Source organism: Saccoglossus kowalevskii, chromosome 7 (genome assembly GCF_978046115.1).
Source record: "Saccoglossus kowalevskii chromosome 7, keSacKowa6.1, whole genome shotgun sequence".
Taxonomy (NCBI): Eukaryota; Metazoa; Hemichordata; class Enteropneusta; family Harrimaniidae; genus Saccoglossus; species Saccoglossus kowalevskii.
This window is the reverse complement of record NC_140647.1, coordinates 16,783,853-16,796,736: the sequence shown is the minus strand read 5'-3', so window position 1 is coordinate 16,796,736 and position 12,884 is coordinate 16,783,853. Positions and strand designations below refer to the sequence as shown.

The 12,884-nt window shown below is 34.4% G+C and overlaps 1 protein-coding gene across 1 annotated transcript; it reads left to right on the top strand.

Moving 5' to 3' along the window:
• Positions 1–7,132: 7,132 nt before the first annotated feature.
• Positions 7,133–7,630, top strand: LOC102808209 (uncharacterized). The gene has a single exon (XM_006814663.2). It carries the CDS (start codon positions 7,133–7,135, stop codon positions 7,628–7,630), a length of 498 nt encoding a protein of 165 aa, XP_006814726.2.
• The last annotated feature ends 5,254 nt before the right edge of the window (positions 7,631–12,884 follow it).

Genomic DNA, 12,884 nt, shown 5'->3' with positions numbered 1-12,884 from the left:
CTGCCTACGCTGGGTCTATTAATTACACTTTCCACACGCTGCGTAACGGAGTAACAATATCATCATACCTTCAGGTTTTTTAGGATAACTTCCGGTTCCCTTCTTCAAAAAAGACATCATTCGGTTCAAGTTGTTTTTGTTTCTTTAACGAATATAGCACCTGTTCACACACTCCCGACAGTATAATTCAATCATTGAATAAGCGTGCGCACGACACAAGTTACCAGTTACTTGAACACGCAACATGCATTATTGTTCATCGTGAACACCGTCGTTTACGAAAGGTATCTCAAAATGTTTGCAAAGAAGTAGCAAACTAATTTATTGTTCAATATTTGCTTTCATATTGTATTTATTGTATTAATTAAATTTCTAAATAACAATTAAATGGTTATGTATTATTAGAGGCTTAGAAGAGCGCGTTTAAATTAAACACAAACTCGCACAGATGCGTGGTAATCACTACAAGCCGGTAGACTGGTTGGCGATCCGCTCCGCTCTAAAAGCATGCAACATATTTTTCGGCTGTTGTCGTGGTAGAACATGAACGTGAAGATAACGTCGGTTCATAACTAAAACCGAATCACGTATACGAAGTTCGCAAAAAAACATCCAGTCTTTAGAAGTTATTTTATTTTTAGGACGTATTCTGTTGTTAAATTTATTATTTCCAAACATTTTGCGATAGTATGTTCTAGAATGAAGGCAGCATTTACAGTTCATTCAAAGTTCTAAGTTGCGTTGGAATTACGTTGATACAATGTAACAATGTCGGCGCCGGTGATTTCTTACCAGTGCGCAACGTAGCCAGAATAAAAAGCATGATCATTTGAACACTGCTATTACAAGACTGGTAGGAGATAATAAATTTGGAGCGAAAGTATTCAAAAATCAGTTTTTGGCTGTTGCCATGGCAGCGGTGGGCCAAGTGTTTTTTCAATTAGTGACGGTACGACCTGCCTGTCAAGTATGTACAAAATCAGCCAAGCCAAAAAAATCACAGAGCAATAAAAGCCGTTGTTGGTGAAAAGTTACCCAAACTTTCAGGTCAATTTTCTCTGTAATGAAAATAGACATAAAAAACAGTAAATAAAGCACACACTCAAGCTGAGTAGAATGAGCTACGTCATGCTTTTTAATCGTAGAAATGTAGGGTGAGATACATTTGGCGCGAATGTATTAAAACAAAATCAGTTTTTTGGCTGTTGCCATAGAAACGGTGGGCAAGAATTTGTTTTCAGATTTTACAACCTAACTAGACTGAAGGTGTGACTTGCCCGCCAAGTTTGAACCAAATCGGCTCAGCCCAAAAAATCACAGAGAAGTTAAAAAGCCATTCCTGGTGAACATGTCTGAGGTCTTTTATCCCAAATTTGTAGGAGGAGGTATTTTTGGCGCGAAGCTATCCCAAAAACTGTTTTTTTTTTGGCTGTTGCTATGGCAATGATGGGCCAACATTTCCCCCCAGATTTTTTCTAATATCTAGGGTGAAGGTGTGACCTACCTGCCAAGTTTTAGCAAAATCGGCCAAGCCAAAAAATCACAAAAGTAATAATATGTGAAAACTGGAAACCACACACACAAAGCTACAAAGTGATTATAGGGCAATCCTAGCGGAGCGGGTCGCCAATATTGGAATTCAACACTGAGGCTCCGCCAATAGAATAAGAGCTGTAAAGAAATGAATCTAATGATTAGATCACAGGGAATTAACAACTGTTTAGCGTTGCGTCATTCAGCTTACTAACTCGAGCATTGATTTACACACCGTTCATGTTTAATTCCATCGGTTATTCAACTTGTGACAGTTACATGGTATGCACACTCAAAATCAAATTTATCGCTACATGCACAGTATGACTTGCTGACAAATGTGACGTGTGCCCCCCCCCCACTCAGGATCCATAGGGGGCCGCATGCGCGTTCCCATTTTCTCGGGAAAGAGGGTACTTTTTGACGATCTGTCTCGGGAACATTTTCCCGAGAAAATCGTAGAAAAGGGGGTATTTTTTGCTTGTTTTCCCGAGATTCTCAAAATAGGGGGTGTATTTCAAAACACTTCCCGAGATATACAAAAAATGGGAGTTTAAAAGGAGTTCTAGACTGAAAAGTTCCCTAGATAGGGGGTGAAATTCATCGGAAAAGCCCGTGAAAGGGGGGTTAAATTTTCTTCTTTTCCCTAGATAGGGGGGGTCAAAAAAAATGAGGGAACAAGCATAGGCCCCCCTAAATATAGGGAGTGGGGGAGACGTGTGTGAGCATTTTGTTTCGATAAATATGCTGCATACAGACGATAATAAGTACTGTGTACATTATAGATGCATACCGTGGACGGCATACAAAAGTGTCCTGTATATGAACACTTATCTAATCGGGTGTTTTAGGTTGAAACATTGCATGTGGTGTTTCAAAATAAAACGTTTGTAAGAAAAGTGTTTTTGTTGCTCTCATGAACATGTGTACATGTCGTATATATAAACATATATGAAATATGGATAGTTGGGTGTGGTACCTTGAAATATTGCATGCGTATTTGTTTTCAGAAGTGCTTAAAGATAGCAATTTGAAAGAAAAGTGTTTTATTTATTTTTATGAACACAAATTTTTAGTCAGGTGTTTTGGGTTGAAACATCGTTAGTGTTTTAAATTTTCAAAGATCACATGTGAGAATGCTCAGATGTGATTGGAACTACAACTACTGTTCACCAAATGCAATTAATAAAATCCGTTAGGCCACAAGGTATTTAATTCACCACGTGTCTCAATTTGTAGTTGTACTTATTGGTTGGTAAGATCATGTAGGTTGGTGCTTGACATAAAATTATTTTCTGAATGTATTTCATTCATGCGTTGAATTACGTCATATTCGGTGATTGTCGAGTTGGCATATATACCATATTGTTTACTCACGTGTCCCCAGATTTTTCATTCAATTTTGGTAATGCTGATTGCATAAAGTTGGATGCATTAGCCTACAAATGTCAATATACACTTCAAAGTGTAACTTGTTTGTTTGAAATTACTCAGATTATGTAAACACCCCAGGGTTAAAACACAGAATGTATACATTCTACAAGTGATTTATTTCAAAACTATAATTCAAACCATGCTACATTTTAGTAGCAATACTTATCTCGGTGACAATACTGTTATTAAAAACTCGGTCACACATCCCTGACATGCATACCAGTAAGGTATTTTAAACAAGGGATATTCTGCCAGCATTGTAAGAATCCGATAATTGCAATTTTAATACAATATAATGGACATGGGACTCCCACAAATTTCCAATTGCATTTGTCTGAAGATATTCCAACTATTAGCCTTTATCCTCGAAATCTATCGGCATACTTCAAGTTGGGAAATGATACTTGGTGTACCTTGGGTAGATCTCTCATGATAATATCTTCAATTCTCTAATTTTGGTGAATATTTTTATCATTTTTGATAAAAAGTGATATTTTCGACTTCTTGTTAAAAACCGCAAGTCCGATTGCTTTGATATTACATATATAGGTGCTACATGTTAACCCCTCTCAGATTTGTTCATTTCGTTATGATATCTTCAATTCTCCAATTTTGGTGGATATTTTTGTAATTTTTGGTAAAAACTGATATTTTCGACTTCTTGCTACAAACGGCAAGTCAGATTGATTTGATATTACCCATGTAGGTACTACATGTGGACCTCTCTCAGATTTGTTCATTTCATGATGATATTTTCAATTGTCTAATTTTGGTGAATATTTTTGTCATTTTCGGTAAAAAGTGATAAACCACAAGACCGATTGCTTTGATATTACATATATAGGTACTACACGTGGACCTCTCTTAGATTTTTTTATTTCGTGATGATATCTTCAATTCTCTAATTTTGGTGAATATTTTTGTAATTCTTGGTAAAAAGTGATATTTTCGACTTCTTGTTACAAACCGCATGTCTGATTGCTTTGATATTATATATATAGGTACTACAGGTTGACCTTTCTCAGATTTGTTCATTTCATGATGATATCTTCAATTCTCTGATTTTGACGAATATTTTTGTCATTTTCTAATGGTATCCTTAGTTCTTTAATTGAAATGTGTATTGCTAACAGCAGAGCTATCTCAGCCGATAAACTGCTTGTTGTTATGCTCGGGGAAAGACCACCAACAAACTAAACTAAACTAAAAAGTTATCTATCTGTTTACTTTTTTTTAAAAAAGATTCCTCTCATTAGTAAATAGCGCCCTCACTCAACAATATTTAGAATGAGCGGTTGGTCAAAAATTTGAAAAGGTGCATCTATTGGCTAAGCTTGTTGTACATAGATGCAAATGAGTTTAGGAACCATTAATGTTGTAGGGTGTACTGGGAGGGGTGGAGGATTTCATGTTTGTAATGACTGGTTGTAATGCGGTATCTCGTTGTTTTCAGGATGCAGCCTGATATTTGTTGCTTTCTTGGTTGTTCAATTATGGCTAAAATTTGTGTGGTGGGTCGAAGATGTGTTGATTGTTTGTTGAGTCATTGTTTAGACACCCTGCAGATATGGCGGTGTTGAATATATGTGCGATATGGCAGTGTCGTCAAAAAACATGGCATCAAAATGATTTCTGTTTATTTATTTACTGTTGTAGTTCCTGAGAACTAGCCACTGAGTATGATATCGGGAATAAATTGTATTCTGAACAAGCTTTATTAATTAGTGCCGCCAATATTCCAGTATGAATTGGGAGCAAACTGTGACACCAAATCTAGTCGTTGTATTGTTATGCTTCTAAAATATTTTTTTCAAATGTCTTGAAACAGATTCAAATATAAGAATATGGATTGTAAAATATTAAGATTGTATAGTGTCCAACACATTAATTTGTAAATGGTAAATTTATTTTAAACAATATTATAAAATAAAATAAATTAAATAGGAATATTATGTGTATTTTTGTATGTGGAAACTTGGCTGGCCCACTCAAAAATATAAAAAAGTGACATCTGCAGTTCTTTTTTTAATCTGTGAAAAAAATGGTATTTTACAGAGTGCAAACAATAAAACACACAGTGCAAGGCTAGGTCACCAACACGTCTATTCTCTTGCTTGAGTGTGAAATTACATGGTTTAGTGACTACCTCTTATGTTTTTAAATTTTTAGAATTTCTTTTATTTGGAAAGGTTCTTCTATAAAAATAGAACAGATATATATATATATATATCAGTTCTTTTATTTATTTAGATAATGGCAATTTGTTGGTCAGAGCGCCCTCTAGTATTTGTTGGGAATCATGTTTATTTGGAATGCTCTGATTGGATGGAAGTTCGAGCCTAGCAAGGTGTGATAGAATTGGCCTGTTATGTTCAGATTCAAATAAGTATGAACCACTAATTTGACAGGGAAGTGATACTTATAATGCAGCAAGCTGTTTTAATTGCTGTTGTGGTCGAGTTTTGATATTTTCCTGTCAAATGCATTTATTGGTCCACTGAAAAATCAAAATAATGTTCCCTGTAACTCAAGTTCCCCTCAAGTTATGACCCGTTGTCCCCTATAAAATAATGGTTGCATCTAATATTAAAATAAAGATGGCGAAGTATAGGTTGATATGGAAATGTCATGGTGAACGGCAAACTAGATGGTCAGAAAGTAATAAAAATAATCACAGGTTTACTCCACCCACCCCACTATGAAGTGAAAGGCTGTTTATAATAATTTTAATTATAAACTTCTATGCCCCTGCACCCAATCGTGGGGATCAATCATACTAAACAACAGGTGTCACTATTACTAAGAAAAATGTACTTTTTTCATTATATATATATACTAACAAGAATTGGGAAAAAGCAAAGACTTGCTACATGCATTCATACAAAGCATTACAAAAACCTAAACCACCTATAAATTTGACACATATTGCGAATACCTACTTAAACACGTATACTGTAGCTTAAACTCCAAAATTCAACCCATTAGAGAAGTGCTTCTAATAGAGAAAATACAGTATTTATCTAAACCGTGTTACACATGTTTTCTAGACCTACTATTATGGAATATAATGGCTCAGTTGAACATAACCAATATAACCAACTAGAGATTGAAGAGACAGATTGTTGAGGGTCAATTTCGAAAAAAAGTTAGATAATTATATTTATGAACTGTTCTTATAACTATATTATAATCAACGAAAACTTAGGAAGCAAATTCTGTGTGGTGAGAGTATTAGAGGCATTTGTAGTATAAATATGGGATATTCAAAATTCAGAATTAATGATTAGCCATTTAAACATGGTGAATAATGTACATGTAGGTTAGATAATTGAGATGCACAATGTGACCCTCTGTATTGCAATTTGTAATACATTTAATTTCACATTTGTGGTTTGTAGGTTGATTATTATCTGTGCAACAATTTAAATCAACAATTTACCTTTGTAATTAATATGCATGGTTTTCAGCCTTAAACCAATCACTTCTATATATTACCCCCAGATCACCTACTTATGTATGTAACAAGTGTCATTGAGATCTGATTGTTATTGAAAAATATGCTAATTTATGTAGATTAGACAATTATTACACACTGATTTGAACCAACAAATTGAACAGGCATGTGGAGTATCCAAGAGAGTCTACATAGTAACTCTTGTTGAAATGTGATGATTAGTGCTTGCGATATCAGTAAAATAATCAAAATCAAAAAGTTGAATTATTATGCAAACTTAGATATCCTTGCATGACAGAGATTGCACATAGCCCATAAAAATGTACAGTGCTGAACATCTACGCTACATAGGACGTTCTGTGACGTAGCCTCTTCCCTAAAATAAAACTTCTCACAAATTGTGATACGAAACAATTCTTCAATGCATGATCTCCTGCAAGTTGTGATCATAAATAAATTGTATGCAAATACAGTCAAGATACATTAAAATAAAAAATACTGACAAAAAGTTTTTTTTTTTATTACATGACATTTCAAGTTACAAGAACGTAAGTTTTTAAAGTGGGAGCAAGCTTTAAAACACTTTAAACGTTTTGTCCTAAAACAGTCAAAGTGTGTTAATTTGAAACAGTAGTAGTGTAGTATAAACACTTTAATTTTAAAATATTCATTCATTTATGTAACATCAACAAATCTTTCTCTTACAGCACAATGAGAGTGTTTATTATTGGGTTTGGGAAGACCATCACAATAGATTGCGACCAGTTAACGACCATTGCAAATTTAAAAGACATGGCAGGTGTTCCAGGAAATTGTCACTTAGTCTACGGTTCTGAGTTCCTGACGAGTTACAATTGTCTGATGGACTACGAAATTGAAGACGGGTCAACGATTTCTGTGGTTGAACCTTTACGTGGTGGTGGTTGGAATGTTTGGGTCGAAATCTTAACTGGTAACAGCAAGACTCAATATGGTTGTGACATGTCAACCACCATTGGCAACTTGAAAGCCATGATCCAGAAGAAAGAAGGCATTCCACCAGTACAACAGTGTCTCATGTATGCTGGTAAGCAGTTGGCAGATGAGCAGATATTGTATGATCTACAGCCCCCGTCAGAGAATTTTACGTTGGTGTTACATATCATCAAGGATCGTCAATACCCTACCCATAAAAAACAACAAAACATTGACTGCTGTGCCATTTGTTAGACAGATTAGAAAAGAGTCATTATAGCACATATTACAGTGTTTTGTGTAATCACGCTACTATATCAACATGTACGTTTTTACTTATAGATTTCCTATAGACGTGTGAATAATTTTAATAATTAGGTTTAGATTTCATATATATGCATAGTAACTTTTAACAAAAATGCAAGTTATTTTTGCTATATACTGAATACAAGAACATAGGTCAACAACATTTGTTGAATTTAGTTAATAATCTAGCTCCATAAAACTCTCTTTCTCGTGTAAATTTTTCAATAATTCTACTACTTCATTTTCAACTTCTAGTACATTAATTTCATCTAGAGTATACTCTTCCTTAAATGTTGATATTATTTCTGTTTCATCATTATCTGAATCTATCATCATCAATGTCATAATCTATTTACTTCAATCGTCTGTTTTATTATTCCTACTCTATCATTCGTGCAGCATTTTCAGCGACATCCGGTGCCACATCAGAGTTACCTTTTTGCATTTCTGTTTATAAATCCAGATTTACAGCCTTTTTATATACATTTACCATGTCATATTGCACTGTCTCATATAATTTCAACCTAATTATTTGACAAATTGGAAATCATGGTTTGTGTGGAGTGGCAACGCCTTTTGGGATTTGTGAGACCGGTTCAAAACATTGAAGATTTTAACCAGTGAAGTTCTCAAATAACCAAGTTTGTAATTGCTTTCGGCTTCAGGTTATATCCTACTGGGAACTGCAGTTTGAACTAATGCATCGTCTACCGAGCCGTCTTGTTTCACAGTGTCATTTGTAGCATACGCTCGTGCAACGAGTCATCGACCGGTAGACTGTATGACGCATTTTTCAAATCACATGTATTTCCTACTATTTTGTAGTATTAGTTCGATGTAGTGTACTTACATATGTGACGAGTAAGTGTACAGTCTTGCAATTCTATTTAGCCATACGTTGAAATTGCGTGGTTGAATAAATGGTATTAGCAGTCAGAACTAAAGCACTTTTCTTGTGTTTTTTTGCAACGTTTCAACTAAAAACACCTGACATTGGATGAAGTGCTTATGTACAGGATACATGTGTTTGCAGTCTTATCAACTAAATACAGCATATTTATCAGACAAAAATGCCCACACAACATTGTTAGCAGACAATACTGTGCATGTAGCGATGAATTTATTGATTTTAGTATTTTCAAAAATGAAACAGCTTCATATATTCATGTATTTTGTCCATGTGTCTACCATGTAAGTTTGGTGACAGGTTTAACATACATGACGCAGTTATCAAAGCTCAAGTTAGTAAACTGAATGACGTAGAGCAGGATAGGCGTTAATTCCCTGTTGAATTTGGAAATTTAATGAATACAATACAAACTAATATTGAAAGATAATTTGGGTTGCTTTTCTGAGACGCTTTTCGTAAACTGTGTGTTAACAATAACACTATTTGCGTGCAACAATTGGAATATACTACCAGATGCATGTGGACAGGTAGCATGTTCGTTAAAGAAACAACAACAATTTGGTTCGATGGCCATTTAGATTTACTGAGAAAAACTGGCCCCAGAAGTTATACTAAATGAAATTGAAAGTATGGTGCTATTGTTACTCCATTACAAAACGTGTGGAAAATGTAATTGTTAGAGCCAGCATAGGCAGCTGTGTACTGCATCGTCATTTGCAGTGGCCTCCATTCATTTATGTTCGGGCTGGTACTGTACTTGATTCATGCATTTAGAATTGCATACTGCAGAAATTCCTTGCCGGCATCCCCCGGAGTCATGATCCAAGTTCAAGAAGTGGCAGAACTCAACAGGAAAATGCAGTTCAATTTGTGTTATTAGTGTATTGTATTTTTTCAGATTGAAGAGAACAAAATAAAGGTTTGGTAAAAGTGGACGAGACGATGTTCCAAACTATGGGGTGAGATTAGTGCCAAAATTAAATATTTTCTCATTATTTATTCATGATTATTTTATTTAATCATTATTTTATAATTACATCATTGTTGTGTAATTATTATGCCATTATTATTTTATTGTATTTACATTACTTTATCATTATTAATTGTGTTATTATTATACCATTATTGTGTCATTATTTCCTTGTGTTTACATTATTATATCATTATTGTGAAATTATTATACCATTATTGTTTCATTATTTCATTGTGTTTACATTACTATATCATTATTGTGAAATTATTATACCATTATTGTTTCATTATTTCATTGTGTTTACATTACTATATCATTATTGTGAAATTATTATACCATTATTGTTTCATTATTTCATTGTGTTTACATTACTATATCATTATTGTGAAATTCTTATACCATTATTGTTTCATTATTTCATTGTGTTTACATTACTATATCATTATTGTGAAATTATTATACCATTATTGTTTCATTATTTCATTGTGTTTACATTATTATATCATTATTGTTAAATTATTATACAATTATTGTGTCATTATTTCATTGTGTTTACATTATTATATCATTATTGTGAAATTATTATACAATTATTGTTTCATTATTTCATTGTGTTTACATTACTATATCATTATTGTGAAATTATTATGACATTATTGTTTCATTATTTCATTGTGTTTACATTACTATATCATTATTGTGAAATTATTATACCATTATTGTTTCATTATTTCATTGTGTTTACATTACTATATCATTTTTGTGAAATTATTATACCATTATTGTTTCATTATTTCATTGTGTTTACATTATTATATCATTATTGTTAAATTATTATACAATTATTGTGTCATTATTTCATTGTGTTTACATTATTATATCATTATTGTGAAATTATTATACCATTATTGTTTCATTATTTTATCATTATTGTGAATTTTATTCGCCATTATTATTTCATTATTCTTTCGTTATTTTATCATTAATAAATAAACAACCCCCTAAGCTAGCACCAAAATGATTACCACATTCAGGCAGCCCGCTGGATAAGTTTAAACGCAATATTTATTTATTTTCCCTTGATAACCTTATGTAACCTTCAACAAATCCATGATATGAAATTCATGCTGAAAAATATGAAGTATTTGCCAACCCGTAAAATGAAAGACACAAAATAAGGATGCCTAAAGGGTCTACCCTGTCATGGCCGCTGGCGGGAGAGAACGTGTTAATGTGAGCTCTGATGCCGACTCAGATAGCATCAGAGATGCCTGCAATTATTTAAGAAGCGCTAGTGACATTTTACAGAGATCAGTTGCTATTCAAGAAGCACCATATGTCACATGGATGTCCATCGTGACAGAGATAGGGCGCAGTCTCAAGCAAGACAGTTGTCGACAGCGTCACCGCGTGATGATGCGCGTACTGCGTCCGGTGTGTCTCCGCCATTAGATATAAGCAGCACCATCAGAGACGAAATGAGAAGAACCTTTGGAAGACGTCGTTATGGGGAAGTTTCACGTTCATTTTCAAGCACCAGAAGATGTGGTACGAGAAGACGTGGTGCAGTTCGTCATGGTCAGGGCAACTGCAACTTATCTCCGAGTCGTCCAACATGGTCACATGTATGGATAGCCCTCGCGTCTACTGATCAGCATTGGTCGCCAAGTCCAGAAGATAAACGATTACTGATCAAAGCGGGATTGGGGGAAAGAAAATTACGCATGCCTATTGGATTGGATAGTGCTGAAGTTGTGAAGTTTTTGGTTGAAGCATATCCAAAATTAGAATTTGCTGGTGGATTTGAAATATGCAGAGTGTCGCGAGGATCGAGATCACTCACTGTAATGACTTGCCCACCAGAGGGGTACTCTCAAGAATATATTGCGTTTGAAGCAGGTCAAGCCAGGCTATTTATTAGACCAGTGCAGCATGATCTGGACGTAACTCCAATCTTAAAACCAAATGAAGTTGTGGAATCCATTGAGGTAAGGTTATTTGATATTTACAAAGAAAAAAACCTCTACTACATCCTTAAACCCATCATTTCACTTGTGCAAGTTATCAATTTAGAACCTATTAAAATTAAAGCCCTGCAATCTGTAATTTTTAAGAATGGAAAATGTTCACTTAGGCTGTGGGCCGAGGGAAATAGCAGGTATTTCTGGTACCTCACAGTGTGTCCAGACATATACTAGTGCCCGAGTAAGGCCATGCAATATGTGTTTTATAACGCACGACACGTTCATAATGTACTGTACTGTGACATTGCATCCCATTCAAGTCTCATCTCGTAGATAACGAGACTGATGCTACGACCTTCTGACATGACATAGTCGGTTTGTAATAAAACAATAAAACATGTACATGTGTATTACCACATTCATAGGGAACAAATGTGTAATACATTAAAAATGTAGAGAAAATTTAGTTATTGTAATCCATCATATCGTGAGCAGCTATTTTTTTCATCCACCTGGACATCCCAGTATCCTAGTTACCTCGGGCCTGCGCATTTGCATTTTTGACTCCCATGTGCGAAGCACAAAATGGGAGTCTTTGCAGTTAGTGTGTCTGTGTGTATGTGTGTATGTGTGTATGTGTGTGTGTGTATGTGTGTCCGACTGTTCCACTGCTATCTCAAGAACCATACATCGGTTTTTGATGAAACTTGGTGCATAGATGCTCTGGGCCAATGCGCAGATTTGATTAGGTTTTGGTAAAAATCCATGCTCGTTAATTACCTAATTTGCATGATAATTAGCTAATTTTTAGCTGTTCTATGACTGTTCCACTGATATCTAAAGAACCACTCATTGGATTTTGATGAAACTTGGTACATAGATGCTCTGAACATACGCGCAGATTTGATTAATTTTTGGTAAAAATCCGTGCATATTAATTACCTAATTTGCATGATAATTAGCTATTTTTTAGTGGTTCCATGACTGTTCCACTGATATCTAAACAACCACTCATTGGATTTTGATGAAACTTGGTACATAGATGCTCTGAACTAATGCTAGGTTTTGATTAGTTTTTGGTAATAATCCGTGGATACTAATTACCTAATTTGCATAATGATTAGTCAATTTTCGGTTTTTCCACTGATATCTCAAGTACTAATCATCACATTTCAATGAAACTTGGTACATAGATGTCATACGACACTGCACAGACCTGATAGTTTTTATGGTAATATCAGTACATATTAATTACCTAATTTGCATAATTAATTAATTTTCAGCATTTGATATAAGTAGTTAGCATTACATTTCAATGAAACTTGGTACTTACATACTCAAGGACTATGCAGAGAT